Here is an 18,030-nt window from a genome sequence, read left to right as displayed (position 1 = left end):
CTATCTTAAAAGCGGCTACGTATCAGCTCCGTTATCAATCTTCAATACCCCTCAACCTTCGACAGCACATTTGCTTTGACCCCCGGCTATTTGTCCATTAAATCCATCCTTCCAGGCCCAGGTCCTTCGTACACCATGTCTGAGCATCAGTACAAATTCAATGTCTCCATGAGCTGTGGTGGCTGCTCAGGCGCTGTGGAGCGCGTCTTGAAGAAGCTAGATGGTAAGAGCGACCCAAATAACACGGGTTGTTTGTCTTCCGGCAACTCCAATACAACCTCCCTCCTTCTCTTGCCCAGCGGCAAACTGATCCGTGCTTTTATGTCATTTGCAGGCGTCAAGGCTTTCGATGTGAACCTGGACTCGCAGACCGCCCTTGTCACGACAGAACCCACTGTTTCCTACGAGACTGTATTGGCAACGATCAAGAAGACAGGGAAGACGGTCAATTCTGGAGAGGCTGATGGAAACCCCATGGATGTTTGATTTCGGTGCAGCGCCCATCTCCGGTCCAATACTCTAGACAAATGAAGGCTGTGATCGATGTTGGTACAGGCCATAAGCTCATCAGCTGGGATTTTGATGCTCGTCAGAGCCGATAATGACTTGATCATATGGCGCAGATGGGCTTCATCAGGTCCATCTTTTCCCTTCTCACCATATTTCAAGATACCATGGCGATTGCATAGCGTGTTCGTTTTCTGGCTTGGTTTGTGCTTGGGGATCATAGTTGTCACATCCGATCGTTTTTCAAACGCTAGGCCCGTGTATTACTTGAACGGTTTCTCTATAGACTCCGATTTGCGAACATTTCAACACAACTAAGAGCATACCATCATTATGTTGTTACAATGGTGCCGCTGGGCTAGCATTGATGAAATCGTACATAATAATAAAGGACACAGAACCGGGTATCATTCGCATCAACACCGCACAGTTTGAGGGTGCATGGAACCATGCATGATAGAATAGACAGAGAGACACCCTCGCGATAAAGAACAATACAGCAGCAGCTAGACACCCCTTCCAATGTCTAATCCACGATAAGGACTGTTCGTCCTTCTGGAACGGGATAATGAAGCCTAGGGTCGCCTGACCTCCTGAAATATGCGGAATGTCGCTGTTCTCTGGGTTGTGGTAGGTTAAAACGAGCTTCCTGACTTGATCTACAGAAACATCAGCTCACAGTGTTTGGGACGAAGAGAAAGTCAAAAGGGAAGGTTGGTGAAATGTAGACAGGCATTTCCACCGCGAAAAGATTCTGGTCGAGATCATACCCTAACTGTTGCATTTGTTGTTCGCCACTTCTGCCATCCCGATCAAGTGCAAGAGAAGAACCGTATGTTTCATGTCGACTGTCGTAGCTAGGGCCCCAATCATCCACAAGGGCTTGATCATCAGCGCGTCGACTGGTTCCCGCGCCTCGACGATTTGGAGCTGTACGTGGTGGATTGACGAGTGCACTATATGGCAGATCAATAGATTCCCTGCTTGAGTCGTGTCGAAGGTGGTCATTAGTCGGCCCAGGAAGAGAATCCATAGGTCCAGTTGTTTGCATATGGCCGTGCTGGCGTTGGCTAACCAATCGTAGATCATCCCTATAATCAATAGGACGTACGAAGTCATCGGCATATATACTTCTTCTGGAGGCCCCATAAGGATCGGAGGTGTGATGATGACGGTGATGATGATGATGAAGCCCAAAACCCTGCGAAACTGGCATATAAGTCGCTTCTCTAGCTTCTTGATGGATTCGACGATCTTCATAAACACGTCCAGCTTCTGAAGCGGTGTCAGGCAGCTTTAAGACACCATTATAGCTCCCATTTGCAGGGGCAGTAGCATAGCCGGCACCTGATGAAACGTGAATCTGCCCAGGAGATCTGTTAAGAGGATACAGCTCCCGGTACTGCTCCAGCTGGTGCTTCGGCTGACGCTCCCAGGCCATTGATTTGCTTTTAAAGTTAGAATATTGCCGTTGATCAACCACAACTTCTGGGACGGGTTGTGCATAGTTAGAGGGGCCTTGGGATCCCCCTGGATAGCGCTCTGCAAGGTAAGAAGATTTGACGGGTACCATGTATCTCCTACGGATTGGAGCCCCACTCTGGGAAGTAAATGATCTTGGGGAGGCATTTCCCAGATAAACGTACTGCTGTTTCGCATGAGTATCCACAGTAACAATGGGTGCAACATCGCAGCGAGGCTCGATGTAAGTAGCAGGGTCGTGGTTGGCCACACGTCTCCTTTTCGACGCTGGAATCCTAACATCCGATTCTCCCTGAGGTAATGAATCCTGCGGAGCCGGGCGGCGAGGTGTTACCGAACGAATAGTGAATCCTCCAGATATCCTCCTGGTAAGTTGATCTAGGTGGGCACTTGGTGGACGCCTTATTTGCTGTGGCGAAGGCGGGGTCTCAATAGATTGCAATATGTGATCCTGCGGGTTCGGCTGCATTCCAAGACATGGAGGACCAGGGATCCTTGACATAGCTCCGGATGGGACTCTGCTCCGTCCTTGGATCTCCGTGGGACCACCGACGAAGACAGGGGTATTTGGAGAATTAAGCCGCTGGTCGAAACGCGCTCTCTGTTGATCAGCTGAAACGTGTTCCACTACAGTTCGATCCGCCAAGCGACTGGCATCGCTTCTCTGATTTGGTAAATGCAGAAGTGTTTCCCGATTGGATGGCTCATGAGATACCAGTGGAGGCCTTATGTGTGTCTTCTGTGTATCCTCGTGACCGGACCGCTCGGCATCTGTTCTCTGCAAACTTACACGATTCTCCATCAACGTCCGTGTCAGAGTTCTCCTTTGTCCGTGCTCGTGCTCAAGTATTTTTGTTTTAGATGCAATGTGCGGGTCAACAGAGACGTGGCGGAGTGTTGTTATGGGTCGATGAGAGGTAGCTCCTGGGTCAAATGTGATACTTTCCTGTACGCGCTGTCGTGGGGTCAACAAAGGCCCTCGATGGCCGGTGGAGTCTGTGTAAAACCTATGCTGGTAAGTCCCCTTTCTGTATCGGTTGAGGGCACGGTCCCAAGCATGGTATCTGCTGAAGCCACGGCGATCGACCCGCCGCTTTTTCGGCAATTCAGGAATGAAACGGAAACCAGGCGGAGGTTCATCGTCTGAGATGTCCAAATGGGATACCTGCACGGTTGGGTGAGCGAAGTTGACCGGCCTCGTCTCTAGTTCCTCGGCTCGTTGGTGGCTAGAGATGATTTCGATACTGTGATCTCGATTGACCGAACAAGAGACCTCTCCTTCCTCGGCATCACTGTCGTCATCATCGGATATCACAACAACCTCGCGGAAAACGTCCTCAAGAACCGTCTTTCCGTTTTCATCATCACCTCGCCATTCCACTAACTTAGCTAACGTGGGCTCTTCAACCGCGCTTCGGGCTTCGTGAAACGATGTAGTCTTCAGAAGACGATCATAATCAGTGTAGATATGCCTTATATGTGCAACGACAGCTAGTTGTGCCCGACGTGCTAGAGGTAATTCAACAGCTGTACCGACTTTGCGTTGGCCCTTGACTCAAATTCAGTAAACAATAGACGACACGTTGATTTCGCACCGGATTTGATCTTCATACCTTCTGGAACGCCGTCTTGATGATCTGATTCAGATCGTTGTCTGGAATATTTGGAAAGAGGTCTCTAAGCACGTCTCTAGCCTCGGTGTTGATTATAATTTGTGAAGCCTCAGAGTTAGCATGTTGGCTTTCCCCAGCAGCAGCGTTGCTGTGAACAGGCATTACATTCCCAGTTGCTGTGAGTTGTAAACCCAGGTCCATACACACGGTTGCGACAACAGCGCTTGGGAAATGATACCCAATGCGGTGCACATGTTGAGAAAGGTTGTGGGTGCGCATATGAGGAGTCGTCTAGTCGTTGATTATGAGAACGGGCCGAGAGCAGAGAGAAACAAAAAGACTGGGGATATGACAGCGGATACAGGGGGTCGCTAATAAGCATACCGTGACAGCATAGACTTTCAGACCATCTTTTCGGCATAATTCCTTACAAGCACCTGTGAGCTGGGGGTTGCCTGCGGGGATGAAAGTGTAGCCGGGTGGTGCTTTAGCTTCGAATGATATCTGTCTTTGTCGTCAAGCCCATTCCTCAACGTACTAAACAGGGAAGGGAGCATACAACACTCCGAAGCTTCTTTTTCTCCTGTGTGATAGATTCAAGGATCACCTTATGCTTTCGGAGAGTCCGCTTGGTGGTCCTACTTGGAAGACGCCTGGCTAAAGCCGAGGCAGGTCTCCGAAATACTCGGACCATATTGCGACTGAACGTCGGCTCCTTTTCAAAGACTACAGCAGACGGACAGCTTTCGATACTAAGAGCATCCTTTTAATCAAACGGTGAATGGACGATCGAATGGAAAAAGAACCCACTAGATGGATCATCGAGGGAAAGAAGGCAAAAGAACGAAACAAAGATGGAGAGAGAAAAGTTATTATGCTAGTTAATGCCGAATCTGTTAGTCAACCATGTCTACGCAAATGCGAGAGCATGAACCGCGAATCGCAGCTCAAAGGATGAGATAGGAGAAGGTTAAGCTTGTTCCTCTTCGGCCACTGGATATACCCAAGGCAGAAAAGCGAAGAAAGCAAATGATTTGAAAATCAAACTCGGTTCTCAAAACAGCGAGTTTGAGACCAGTATATGTATTTGGGGTAGTGTAGTTGGGTAGAGTGGTGAGATATAGAAAAGGTGGGAGGCGTCAACTGCATTTGCGGCCTAACACGCGGTAGGCGCCAAATCAAGTTAGCGCCCTCACCTGCCTGGCCCAACTTCATACTGCAAGTGAACCTTCTTGGAACAAATTCCATAGGCTGAGTTGATTTATCTGCTTTGCTTCTAGGGGATGGTCACCCTGAGAGTTGGGTACCAATGAGCTGTAAGGGGTTGCACTCAGATACAATCTCTTCGATTTCAGCACCTTTTTCAATCCCTTAAGCGCCTCATACACTTCAGGCAGTGAGTTGTGAAGTTGAGATTCCCAGCCTGTGATGGAACAGAGAGCAGTCATCCATGCTTATCGGCATCTCTACCGACAAGGCCTCAAGTTGCTTAATTATTCCGCTCCATCTCGGCATGTTCTACTTCGGACACTGCGATCAGCCTTTCGCTCTTCACCCGCTCGTGATTTCGATCCAAAGAAGGTAGCCAATACGTTGCGCTTCCTTCAGCGCGCATCCGATGTCGCCGGATTGGAACACAAAATCGTGAAGAATCTTCTGATGGTCCGATATTGGGAGCAACCGCAGGTGAAAAAAGACGTGAAACTGTAAGTCCCCTCCAGGCAGTCGCGGGGTCACCGGAGAAGCTGACTTTGTGCTTCATATACAGCTTAAGAGGACTAGGCAATGATCGAAATGAATTTACCATACGCAAAGATGCCAATGAGCTTTTCAATCGCACACTAATGCAACTGAATGAAAGCTTGGGGACGTGTCTCAGGTGATATTACAGTCGAGGAGATTGTTCATGGGATATGGCCAGTTTCGAGTGCGTTGGCTCCCGACAAAACGCTGGACTTCCCTCTGAATATGTTCAGATCGTGGTTCTTGCTGAACGTAACCGCCTGGGTTGAAACTGGTCTTGCCAACCCTTATTCGGCCTTGGACATCAAAACATGTTTATTTTCGACGATAATTCCACGTCTCGAAGAACTGAGAAATCTCCTAAAGGGGAATTATTTCAGTGTCGGAAGTAGAGGTTGGTATTTGCGACCAGAACCAGGGCTCACTTCCATGGGCATCACTCGGGTATGCTTGGTACTGACGCGAGATCTACCAACCCTATACTCTTCTCATAGAGGAACTGTTCACTATTATTCTGCCTGTAGATAGGTACTCTCAAACGTAGCGATACTTTGTATAACAGTAAATTTCCCCGAATGTTTCTAGTAAATACTCCGTATGCTTTGTTCATTATTGCCCGAGGTCAATTCGGACCCACTACTACTTAAGGTACCTCGCGCTTAGAAGTGAGGCCGCCGTCATAGGTACCTTTGATCTGGGACTCAGGCAACGAATCAGCGGCCGACCTGGGCACCGGCGCGTCACATGTCTTTGGTACCCGTTCCGGCGCCTTCTTAAATCTCACGGTAATAACGATTTCAACCCCAGCTTTTGAGTGGAATTTCAAACGATTGCTTCCAACGTCAGATGTTGTCTCGGGCCCTTCATGAGTGGGCTCATTTCTTCTTTACTGATCGAAACCATCGTTCGGCAAGCCCGTCGTCTCTCAAATCAGACAGATTCTCATCCGCCTTACGATGACGACCTAGCCGATTCGTTACCGATTACACAAAGCAGCAGCTCTTCAGCGACCTACGACGGCAATGACCACGCCGAGGTATCAAGTAGGAATGGTAATCTTGAGACTTCGGCGACAGGATTGAATGGAGATTGCTCGCATGCTGGAGGTACTCCTTCCGTACTTTCCCCACCGGCGCCGTCTGAACTGAGCAGTCAGCGCCATGATATGTCACCAAGCCAGTCTCGTTTTGGAACGGCAATTGTATCATCACTGAGCCTTCATGGCTTGAGTGATACTGAACATGTTGATGGCGTCCGAACGTACACTGCACCTGAAGTAACGGGAGCTGACTCTCCGCCTGTCTCCCCGCGAAATATGGTCTTCGAGGCAAATCCAACTGCGCAAGAGTCACATCATCTGTCTGCCCGTCATGACAACCTTGATGACATTAGTGACCAGTTCTTGCTTCCGGAGGACGACGGAATGGGAGTTTTGAGAAAGAAGATCCACGCTATTCGGGACCTCCAATCCAGCAATGAGGAAAAAGCACGTATGATCCACGAATTGATGACTGAGAGGTATAATGCTTCTCAGGGAAAGAAGAACTTAATATCGACCTCACCGAGGGCACTGTCGTCGTTTAGCCCTCAACTATCCGAGCGATCTGTGACTCCAATTTCTCGCTCCGGCAGCCTGTCCTCCGACCATGCGCCCACTAATCCAGCTTCAACAGCCCCGACCAGCCACCAAATCGAGGACACATACAAATTAACCGCCGAAGACCTGGAACCCACGTTTTTTCCTAAGCCTGAATCGGACTCGCCCGTGTGCGATTTTGGGGATGCGGATGCCGAGGACGTTGAGGTGGCCTGCTTAGGCTGCCGACATTATAAAAGGAACGTCAAACTACAATGCTTTGTGTGCAGAAAATGGTATACTTGTCGCTTCTGCCACGATGAGGTAGAAGATCATCACCTCGATCGACCGAAGACGGAGAACATGCTGTGCATGCTCTGTGGACAGGCTCAGCCTGCCGCAGCAGTCTGTCGGCAATGCGGTGAACATGCTGCGCAATACTATTGCAATACCTGCAAACTCTGGGATAACGATTCGAACAAAAGTATTTACCATTGCAATGACTGTGGTATCTGCCGTATCGGTCAGGGTCTCGGAAAGGATTTCTTTCACTGCAGGGTAAGAAAGCCTCGGATAGACAAATATGGTTTTATTATATCTTCTTAAGTGCTGACCTAGAAGCAGACGTGTAGTGTATGTTTGCCTATTTCGATAGAGAACACCCATCGATGCATCGAGCGCTCCACTCAATGTGACTGTCCAATCTGTGGAGATTATATGTTTACGTCTCCTGAAACTGTTGTCTTCATGCGCTGTGGGCATAGTATTCACCAAAAATGCCTTTCTGAGTACTCCAAGAGTTCTTACCGATGCCCCATATGCAGCAAAACCATTGCCAACATGGAATCGACTTTCCGGAACCTGGATCGCACAATTCAGAGTCAGCCCATGCCCGCAGAATTCAAGGATACTAGCGCACTGATTCACTGCAATGATTGTGGTGCGAAATCAGTTGTCCGATATCACTGGTTAGGTTTGAAATGTGACATGTAAGCGCCTAACACGCTCTCTCTTGTCATCGCCAATCTAATTCATAACCAGGTGCGAATCATACAATACTGCCCAGATCCGCCTGCTACATGGCGAAGTCTCGGATTCTCTTGATCGGATCGGCGGAGATAACAGGGATGTGTCTGCTTCTCCGATGCGATCGCCCTCGCACGGTGCGGAAGAAGAAGCTACCATTTCATTGCCTCTGGCCCAGTTGCGGGTTGATACGAGCTCTCCCTCTGGAGCAGGTTCGAGTCCACGACTTACCGCGTCGTCATCCGCAGAGCAGAATGGACGTTTCTCCTCGTATAGCCTGACTCGAGGTCGTGCTGTCTCACCAGTCATCAGTAATTATTTCGGACTGCCTCCGGACCGCGAGTCCAACAGATCGAAGTCGACTCTACCTTTTTTCGGCGATCTTGCCGGAAAAGATAGTAATGACCATGCCGGTGGTAAACTCCGTTTGTGGGGAACAAATATTGAATACAAATACGGCTTCCTCGACCGAGAAACAGAATCAGCCGACGGGACCTCGGAGGTTGAGGAGGAAGGAGATGACGGCGACGACGGTGACGACGGTGACGACTCAACAGATGGCGCATCAATGGCAAGCGACGAAGCCGATTGTGGAGACCCAGAAGAAGACGATGATGAAGACGAAGGCATTGATATTTTTGGACACCGATGATTTCGCGATAGCGCCCTGGCTCCCAGGGACCCTCGAATGCGTGAGCTTTCCGGAGGCTGTAAAAGACAGCATTTGACAGTTTTCACTACGGGTCTTGTATTAAATCTGTCTAGCGGCATGGACACTATCGATATGTACAAAGGGAGCTGTGAGGGCGGAAGCTGGCAGGCCCGCCTGCCTTCATGAGAACGATCAATATGGATTATTCGGGCGTTCAGAGGTCCGACTACCAGGTTTACAACTGGAACTACACAAATGAGTGTTACAATGGTGCAGAGCGATATGGAATGTCCAGTCTGCTTCTTTCTTGATCACACATATCCGATACTGTACCCAAGGAGTTTGCATATCTCTAGCATACCGTGCACGGCGCAAAAGGAGTTTAGGACGCATCCACAAATCACCCTACTGGTGAAATGTGCGATATTAAAGTACAATATGAGCGATTTCTAGTCACTGGTAACTTTCGGGGGATTTTCTTCAGACAATACTTCCTTCGATTAGTAGTCTGTCAGCGGTTCAGAAGTCATACATCTCAATATGAAAAGAGATGACTTCGTTCTCTCCCTCTGCGGCGCTATCGTCTTGTTCCTCGGCCTCAACGACCTCTTTTTTGTTGTGGTCTGCAATGGCTGTAGTACGATTAGGTCCCCGCCGGAGACAGATCTCCACCGGGAACTTGTACCCCTCCAGCTTCTCCAACTGCTCTAGCTTCGGCAAAAAAAAGTCACCAGAATCTACTTAAGGCAACCCGGCAACGGAGGTGGAGTGTTCAGTGCCGTCGGTAATCGAAGGCCGAGAATGTCAGCGAAGAAGCTTGTCCACTGCAAGGATGAGGGGGAGGGGCCTGCTCAGTTCGTATCAAAGGCCGCAACAGTATAAGGGAAGCCTAGCTCTCTCATACGATAAAACAATCCTTGAATATAGTCACCGCTGCTCAACAGTACCCGATTCTGCGTTCAATATGGAATATCCGCAAGAAAGCTTCAAAGCCACAACTTTCGCTCCGGACTCCTTTTGGGCCCAGCGCCGACAAGTTGTTCGATCCCAGACACTGCGGCACCAGCTGCAGATGCTGAAGGACACTGGCCGGTATGACGCATTCAAGTTGAAGTGGCATCCGAGCTACTCGGATCCATGCACAGTGTGGCCGGTGCCCAATCACCTGTTTTGGGACTCGGATGTTGCCAAATGGATCGAAGGCGCTTGCTATTTTCTGATGGATTATCCAGACGAAGAGATAAATGCGGCCATCAGGGAGCTTGTGGAAATGATCCAGAACGCTCAGCAGTCGGATGGGTATCTCAATATTCACTACACGGTAGTTGAACCTGGGAAGAGGTTTACTAACCTTCGAGACATGCATGAACTGTAGGCTTTTGTCCTCCCTCATGCATCAGACCAGAAGCTAATTCCTTTTGGATTAGATATAATGCAGGACACCTTGTAGAAGCTGCGCTCGCCCACCGTCTCCTTTACAAAAACGATGAATTATTGTCGCCTATTCTGAAATATGTTGCGCTCCTTGCAGCTACATTTGGAAACCAGGAGGGACAAAAGGCTGGCTATCCTGGTCATCCAGAAATTGAACTAGCCCTTCTGCGCCTGTATAACGTAACACAAGACCCTGAGCACCTTCGTCTAGCCCGTTTCTTTCTTGAGGAGCGTGGTAATCCCTCTGGCGGAAAAGAACGGCGGCATTACTACGATGTGGAGGCTGAGGCCCGAGGCGAGCGTAAGCATGAAGTGCCCGAAGCCTATCCAGCCGCGAGAAGCTATTGGTAAGTTCTCCCCTTTGTTGTACCCTGGAAGCAAGCCAGGCATTTGTGTTATGCAGCCCATGTGCTCGGCTTCGGAGCAGCTCTCGCTAATCTAGGATTGCCAGGTATCAACAAGCCCATGTCCCAATTACCCAACAGCAAACAATTGAGGGACATGCTGTTCGTGCCATGTACCTCCTAACCTCAGTTGCGGACCTTGTCCGTATCTGCGAGCCAAGCAGTGATGTTGCGAACAAGTTCTTGCCCGCTTTGCATCGACTCTGGTCGAACATGATTGAGAAGAAATCCTATGTGACGGGCGGTATTGGCGCCATGAAACAGTGGGAGGGTTTTGGCATTGATTATTTCTTGCCTCATGGAACGGACGAGGGTGGATGTTATGCGGAAACTTGCGCAGCAATTGGGGTGATGATGCTGGCTGAACGGTTGTTACAGGTATCGTAGCCCTTCTCTGTCCAGGCTGCTCTGTTCATGGGTTGGTTACCTAACTAATGCTCTATACCAAGGTTGAACTTCACAGCCACTATGCGGACATTTTGGAGCTGTGTCTCTATAACGCAGTCCTAACAGGAATGAGCTTGGATGGAAAGGGGTTCACCTACGTAAATCAACTCGCCTCATCAGAAAAGGACGTGTCCCGGCGCTACGAATGGTTTGAGTGTGCCTGTTGTCCGCCCAACGTCACTCGAACACTGGGCTGTCTGGGCGGTTATCTTTGGAATTACAAGATCAACAACGAGACACAGAAGGCTACTGTCAACGTGCATCTTTATACCTCGGCTACGTTGCGCTTTCAGGTTGTGGACTCCAGAATCGAGATTACTCAGAAGACACAGTGGCCATGGAACGGGGATGTTTCTTTTTCTGTGAATATTGACGGTCCGCCAGTGAACTTGGAGCTGCGGCTGCGAATCCCTGGATGGGCAAGCACCTGGGAGGTTAGTGGGTGATCCTTCTCTACTTTGACGACCGTGCAGATTGAACAAGTCGAGGATCTGAACAAACTTTGTCAACCAGGTTACTCCGCAGCCTTCACGGCCGGACCTTCATGATGGGTATCTCTATTTATCCTCAGACTGGATCCAGCAGCATGCGGAATTCAGTCTCAGCTGTCCGATGTGCCCCCGAGTGGTAAGGCCACATCCATTAACGATGCAGCCTGTCGCCTATGTCACCCGCGGACCGATAGTGTACTGTGTCGAGGATGTAGACAATTCTCGGGAGAATGATCATTTTAAGGTACGAAGCAAGATCCACAAGAGATAGATGAAGCCGCAGCTGATGATCCATGAAGACAATAATCTTCGATATGAATGCACCTTTACAGGAGGAGGTACGATCGACTCCCGATCATCACGTGGGCATCATCGCCCAAGGTGGCTCTCGAGGAACTTTGGATACAACCCTTTGGAAGCGGCAGATTGCAGCTGAATCCGGCAATGTGGCTCCAATCAGCGAGGATGCGAGAGATTTGTGTTTTATACCTTATTATCTCCGAGCCAACAGAGGCGGAAAGGGACAGATGCGAGTGGGATTACGGGTTCAATAGAAAGTAGGGTGGAGGTGTGATCAGAAGAGATATATGCAGGTTATTCATGGACTGTCGAATGCTTTCTTCGAGATGGAGACGTAATGTAGTATGAAGAGCTGTATCAATGCTGTTAACGACGTCGGTCACATGCGTGCATATTCATGAGGCCGCAAGCAGATTTTACCCCGAAGTAGCAATCCCTTGGGTAAGTAGTGAAGATACAACGTGACCTCGAACACGATCAATATGCATCGGTAGATGATAGCAAAATGTAGATACCGGACAAGGAATCGAACTGCGAACAAATTCCTCAACGTCAATTTCTTTTCCTTTCCGATTGACATCATTGTCCTCTTACAGTAAGACACTTCTCTGATTGCAGCCAGAACTGCGCTTAGGTAAGCAACTGGCTGCATTCGACATGCTTCTCTGGGGATGCTGCAATAATGCTGACTGCTAAGTGGTAGATAGATGCTTTAGATAGCCTTGCTCCAGCTTATCAGCACCTTCCCCCCAAGATCAGCTGAAGGCGTCTCTGCATAGTGACCTAGGTTATAATCCTGATCACTAGGTTACTATTATTACCAGTGATGACGATGATGCCATCCAATGAACCGAGAATGAACGCATAGAGAGCTGGTATCGCAGATGGTCCCTACTTCTTACCCTTCTCTTATAATCTATTTACCATTCCTTTATCCTTGTCCGGTACTTCTCAAATAACAGGTCCATCTTGTTTTTATATCCTGTTCTCCGCTCCTTCCTGCTGCCTTTCTTTCCCCTCCTCTCTACTCCCCGGCATTCTATTCTGAAACGCAGCACGGATCTTCCCGCTCCCTGGCCATGTCCCAGTCTTTGGTTTGAAAGACTTGGTTCCTTCCACTCACTTCGCCTCCTCTCATGTTCGCTTTCCCAGGGGTTAGCGAGTAACTGGAGATGGTATTACAATAAGTCTGCCGTGCAGAGTGATAGACGAAAATAGAAACCGCTTGATCAATCCTTTCTACGCCCCGCCATTTCCACCAAGAACCCCTCTGCCTCCGTCTCGTTGAATGCAGCAATAAACGTCATCGGCGACCCCGATCATGATTCGTCGCAATTCAGATATTGAAATACAGCTTCCCGATGCTGGACCAACCGTTGCGCCAGAGTCCGTTACTGAACCAGACGTGGACATGCTCCCAGATGAGCAGCAGCCCCCGCTGAACTTACCCGCTCGGATCGCTGCCCGATTCTCACGAAAGTCGAGTTTGGCTCGACGCTCCTCTGCGACATCATCTCGTCGGAGCTCGATCTCATCCCTGCATTCGCACCATTCTAACGCCTCTTCCAATGGCTCGTCCTCCGCCGACCACGTTGCGCAACATTTGCGGCGAACCTCGATTTTGGAAAACCGCAAGGCAAGGCTTGCAGACCGTGCGTTGCATGCGGAAAAGGTGAGACTTCGTGCTGCACTTGCCGCTGCTACCAAAAACCTCCAACGAGAGGAGCGAGCGCTTGCTGCTCAGCAGTCACGCGAGCGGTTACTTGCGCAGATCACCGCCAAGTGCGAAGAGGAGGTTCGCCGCGCGAAGAAGAAGGCTGAAGACAACCGAGAAAGATTAGCTGCAGAACACGCCCGCCTGCGGCTGGAAATGGCGGAAAAGTTCGCGGAAGCAGAGAAAAGGCGGTTGCTTTACCAGCAAACTCAACGGCGTCACCGCACTAGTAGTCTCCCAGCGACAGAGGAGAAAAAGATGGCTCAAGTGGTCACCAAATCTTTGACTCGGGATGCAGCCGCAAGGACAATTCAACGTGTCTGGCGGGCACATCACGCGAAGCTGGTCATGCAGGAGTTTCGAAGTCTCAACCTCACAGTTAACCGCATCCGCACCATGAACTTCGAAGTTGTTGGGGCCATGCTCTCAGATGAGAACGTGTTATCCGCGACGGCCCGTGTCCTTCGACTTTGCGGGCTGCAAGATATGGAAAGTGGGACAGTTGGAGGAAGAGGTGCCGTTCGCACTTTTCTCAGCAGCTATCTGATCGTGACGCATCCCGCCGAAGTGCTGAGCAGCAACGGTGAACAGGAACAGGACCTAATTTCCAAAGCCCGTGAGCTTCTTGAAGAATTTGAGCAGGTTACCCCAATACTCTCGTCGGGGTGCTACTCACCGACGGTGACATCGACCGATCTTCAAACTTTGTGTGAGGCATACAGCGTATTTTTCTCGGCATTTCATGCCTGGAAAACTCACGATTCTAGCGTCTTGATCGAGATCATGCTTGCTCAGTTCGTAGAATTAGAGTTGATATGGCAGACGGTCAAAGATGACCGCGCCGGTGGTGTTGCCGATGACTATTGGCAAGGCATCAGGCAGAATCAAATTCTCCTCCTTGCTAGGCTGAAACGTCTGGCTGGCTCCGACAAGGCAATGCAGATGGTGCGGGACTCGCTCAAGAAAGCCAAGCGGGAGAGAAAACGTACAACTTTCAAGCAGGCCATCCCGCGATCTGCCGAAGTAGCTCCCTCATCGGCGGAGGCATTGACCGAGAGCGTGGCCTCACCACTCAGCGAGAGCTTCAACAACGTGGAAAGTCCAATCTTTCGCGAGCTGGATAAGCAAAGGATTTCTCCGCATGAGCGGTTTACTCAAGTGCTTACTGCTCTCCCTGAAAACCGCGCTCTGGTACACGAGCTTCTCATCAACAAGGAGTACAAAGTCGATGAGACGCAGTACACGACACCACGCAAGCAGATTATGAAGCATATGTGCGACATGATGCGTAAAGATGTGGATGCTGGAATGGGTGCAAACTGGATGGTGGCCATGGCCACAGTAATCCAAGATCGACTGCTGCGCTTGCTGCGACCCGGAAACTCACTCCACGTCCTGATCAGCGAGGTACTCGACCCAAAACTTGTGGAGGGCCAATGCGAAGCTGGCACCTTTTCTTATGAAAGATTTTTCGATTTCATGTACAACATTCTGCCGAAGCTTTGCGCCCCTTATCGGGATGCTGCCGTCAAGGCGTTCATCGAGGACTCCTCGGGCGATGCTATCGATCGTCTGGCGAGGCTGATGGGCCTCATCGATCTGCTGTCTCTGGATCATACCAATTTCATGATCCAGGTTGCTGCTCCGCAGCTGATACAAGAGGCTCCCGGGTATGAGCAAAGGACTTTTGAGCGGGGTATACAGGACGGGTCTATTAGCTTGGGCAAGTGCCGACGATTCTGGCGGACGAATCGCAAAATCCTTGTGGATGAGATGCAAAAACGGGATCCTGAGAATATCAATGGACAGCCTCAGCCGCCGGCTCCCAAGATTTATGCACAAGGTCTTGTGGACCTTGTCCTGAGCAACGCGCCTGTATCCGAGGGCCTCGTTCCTGAGACTCTGGACCTGGACCGTCAGCGGCTGGGGAGAATGCATGCGCGAGCGTTCAGAATCGTAGCCACCGCCTCGATTCTGCTTACAGCAAAAAACCTCCTTAAGCGGGATGTACGGTCACAATGGAAGGCTGAAGCGGACCGGATCTTATCTCTAGACTTCAACGATATTCAAGCGGATCGAGTGCAGTCAATCCTCGAATCGACGCATCCCATGCCTTCGAGCGCGAGTGCTCAGCTTTCAGCGACAATCCGGCGAGTTTTGGCGCCTGTGGCTACGGCGTGTGCTGCAGTTTCGCCTGGATCGATCGAAGTCCAAAGTGACCTTGTCGCGCCAAGATCCTCGTCGTCTTCGGAGTCTGATATCGCATCAGGATCCGGCCAAATGGCGTCTGGGCCAGCCAGCTTTACCGACCCGGTGGCGCGACTCATCCTGTCTCGCCTTCGCGCTCATGTCTTTTCTCGTCTGAGCGCTTCAAGCGCCAGTGAGCGGGTACGGGCAACAACTACAGCAAGTCAGAGCCTGGCGGGAGCAGGCATGCCGGAGTTCGTCAACGAAGTTGGACAACTGACTGAGGAACTGGAGAAGGTTCGAGAGGTGGACTGGCTCTGCCATGGCATGGTCTACGAACAGATATTGGAGGAAGGCATAGGCCCAGGAACAGGAGTTTGAAGGCGTTTAGTATTTTGCCTCAATGGATCTTTTTCTTGGATCTTTTTCTTTACTAGATGGTTTGGTTTGGTTTTCTCTTGCCCTTGTTTTCAACAATTACTAGATTCTGAGTCCAAGCATAATGCCACGAATGATTCAACAAGAACGGAAGAAATTTGTGCAGTCGTGACAGTGCGTAGTTTTCTTTGATCCGTCCCATCTTTTAACGCACGAGCCTCACTTTCTTTGACATAACAAATCAATCTACATCAAGGCCATCCGACAGCAAGTTCAAACAGTCTAGACGTAATAGCCTTGAAGGGGGTTCTCCATTGACCTTGCCATATCGGAGCGAGGAGCGACCCAGGTCTATCAATGATCCGCTATTGAAAGAACCCCACCTACTGGTCTGTCTCCGGGTCTCCGATCACAGACAACAGCGACAGCCCCAACGCAAGAACAAGGAGTTGAGAGAACAAGGGAAGAGGTATATCAGAAAAGCCTACGATATATGGCCATGGCAGCCGAATCATTCTCCCAGTTGTCTCTCCTATCGGATCTTACTCCTCCATCGCTCGAACGTACCTGGCTGACCGCACCGCACCCCACTCTCCCGATCGTTGCGACATGCAGCTCCGACAAAACGGTCCGTGTCTACTCATTGACTAATTTCCGACTTCTCTCGACTATATCGGGCGGCCATAAGCGCAGCGTAAGGACATGCGCCTGGAAGCCGCACGTCAAGGGGGAAAGCGTACTCGCCACGGGCAGCTTCGATGCGACCGTCGGCATCTGGCGACGCTGGGATACCTACGGGCAGACGGAGCGTGGTGTAGAGGATTGGCACCGTGCCGACACCCAGGATCATGCGGATGACATGAGAAATGGCAATGGGGCAGCAGGAATCGACAATGACGGCGGCGGCGGCGGGGCCGACGAGGACGACGAGGAGTGGCGGTTCGCCGTGCTGCTAGACGGGCACGACAGCGAGGTCAAGTCGGTGTCGTGGTCGCCGTCCGGGATGTTGCTCGCAACGTGCTCGCGGGACAAGTCGATCTGGATCTGGGAGGATCTGAATGACGGTGATAACAACTTTGAGACCGTGGCGGTCATGCAGGAGCACCAAGGCGATGTGAAGTGCGTTGCCTGGCATCCAGTCGAGGAGTGTCTGGCAAGTGCCAGCTACGACGATACCATTCGGCTGTGGCGGGAGGATCTCGATGATTGGGGGCAGGTGGCCTGCATCAAGGGTCACCAGGGCACGGTATGGTGCGTCGACTGGGAGGGCGCAGAGAATGTGCCGTCCACACCAACGGACTTGGCGGATGGCGATCTGGCCACCGCGCAGTGGAAGAAGGCGTATGCGCTTTCCGGTCCTCGTCTCGTCTCATGCTCTGAGGACCGTACCGTGCGGATCTGGAGACGGCAACCGAAGGAGCAGCAACAACAGCAAGCCCAGCCATCGCCGTTTGGAGGCTCGGGCATCCCGAGTATCATCCGTCCGACGGGGTCCGACGAGTTCTGGGACGAGGAGTGCGTTCTACCGCAGGCGCATGATCTGTCTATTTATACGGTAGCATGGAGCAAGCGGACGGGTCTGCTGGCATCTGTCGGGGCGGATGGTCGGATCGTGGTGTATGAGGAGCGCTTGGTCGTCGAATCGCCGGCAGAGTCCATGGAGACGGATCCTCCTACATCGGCGGACGGCACAGCAGCGGACTCCCCGGCTGCTCCTAGGAGTGAATGGAGAGTCATCGCCACGGTGGACGGTGCCCATGGAATCCACGAAATCAACCACGTTACTTGGGCGAAGCGCGCAGATCGTGGACGGACCGAGGGTGCCGACGAGGAGGTCTTGATCACCACGGCTGATGACGGCACCGCCAAGGTCTGGACTCTCAAGAGGTGATCGGTTTCATGACACTCGGGCTAGATTGAGTTTCACACAGGACCATCGGGAAACAGTCACATACTGATAGATCTGTTAAACGGAGTTGCACATAAAAAGCAGACCGTGCGCGACCTCTTAAATGGCATATACATTGACCAAGATTACTTCAACACTAGATCTCCGCTTCGAGGCGGCAATGGAAC

The 18,030-nt window shown here is 50.8% G+C and overlaps 7 protein-coding genes across 7 annotated transcripts; 6 read left to right on the top strand and 1 right to left on the bottom strand.

Annotated features, from left to right (window-relative positions):
* Positions 1–49: 49 nt before the first annotated feature.
* P174DRAFT_441772 (copper metallochaperone ATX1) lies at positions 50–920 on the top strand. The gene is made up of 2 exons (XM_024827409.1): positions 50–223; positions 335–920. The coding sequence occupies exons 1-2, from the start codon at positions 136–138 to the stop codon at positions 484–486; spliced, it is 240 nt and encodes a 79-aa protein (XP_024683077.1). The 5' UTR covers positions 50–135; the 3' UTR covers positions 487–920.
* Positions 921–1,177: 257 nt separating this feature from the next.
* On the bottom strand, positions 1,178–3,856 carry P174DRAFT_370652 (DUF2293 domain-containing protein; the record flags this gene model as incomplete). Its single annotated transcript, XM_024822343.1, has 3 exons — positions 1,178–3,538; positions 3,603–3,750; positions 3,810–3,856. 3 exons carry the CDS (start codon positions 3,854–3,856, stop codon positions 1,178–1,180), a joined length of 2,556 nt encoding a protein of 851 aa, XP_024683076.1.
* A 1,174-nt stretch (positions 3,857–5,030) lies between these two features.
* Positions 5,031–5,485, top strand: P174DRAFT_421019 (DUF1763-domain-containing protein; the record flags this gene model as incomplete). The annotated part of the gene is made up of 2 exons (XM_024824919.1): positions 5,031–5,308; positions 5,371–5,485. 2 exons carry the CDS (start codon positions 5,031–5,033, stop codon positions 5,483–5,485), a joined length of 393 nt encoding a protein of 130 aa, XP_024683075.1.
* A 664-nt stretch (positions 5,486–6,149) lies between these two features.
* P174DRAFT_441769 (RING finger and CHY zinc finger domain-containing protein) lies at positions 6,150–9,060 on the top strand. The gene is made up of 3 exons (XM_024827408.1): positions 6,150–7,479; positions 7,546–7,910; positions 7,963–9,060. The coding sequence occupies exons 1-3, from the start codon at positions 6,211–6,213 to the stop codon at positions 8,597–8,599; spliced, it is 2,271 nt and encodes a 756-aa protein (XP_024683074.1). The 5' UTR covers positions 6,150–6,210; the 3' UTR covers positions 8,600–9,060.
* A 255-nt stretch (positions 9,061–9,315) lies between these two features.
* P174DRAFT_441767 (glycoside hydrolase family 127 protein) lies at positions 9,316–11,980 on the top strand. Its single transcript, XM_024827407.1, has 6 exons — positions 9,316–9,970; positions 10,027–10,380; positions 10,485–10,815; positions 10,887–11,318; positions 11,398–11,619; positions 11,675–11,980. The coding sequence occupies exons 1-6, from the start codon at positions 9,564–9,566 to the stop codon at positions 11,927–11,929; spliced, it is 2,001 nt and encodes a 666-aa protein (XP_024683073.1). The 5' UTR covers positions 9,316–9,563; the 3' UTR covers positions 11,930–11,980.
* A 1,016-nt stretch (positions 11,981–12,996) lies between these two features.
* On the top strand, positions 12,997–15,957 carry P174DRAFT_431397 (IQ calmodulin-binding motif domain protein; the record flags this gene model as incomplete). The annotated part of the gene is made up of 1 exon (XM_024825691.1): positions 12,997–15,957. One exon carries the CDS (start codon positions 12,997–12,999, stop codon positions 15,955–15,957), a length of 2,961 nt encoding a protein of 986 aa, XP_024683072.1.
* A 236-nt stretch (positions 15,958–16,193) lies between these two features.
* On the top strand, positions 16,194–18,030 carry cia1 (iron-sulfur cluster assembly protein CIA1). Its single transcript, XM_024827406.1, has one exon. It carries the CDS (start codon positions 16,448–16,450, stop codon positions 17,843–17,845), a length of 1,398 nt encoding a protein of 465 aa, XP_024683071.1. The 5' UTR covers positions 16,194–16,447; the 3' UTR covers positions 17,846–18,030.

This window comes from Aspergillus novofumigatus (assembly GCF_002847465.1).
Source record: "Aspergillus novofumigatus IBT 16806 chromosome Unknown P174scaffold_4, whole genome shotgun sequence".
Lineage (NCBI taxonomy): Eukaryota > Fungi > Ascomycota > Eurotiomycetes > Eurotiales > Aspergillaceae > Aspergillus > Aspergillus novofumigatus.
This window is presented reverse-complemented; position numbering and strand designations above follow the sequence as displayed.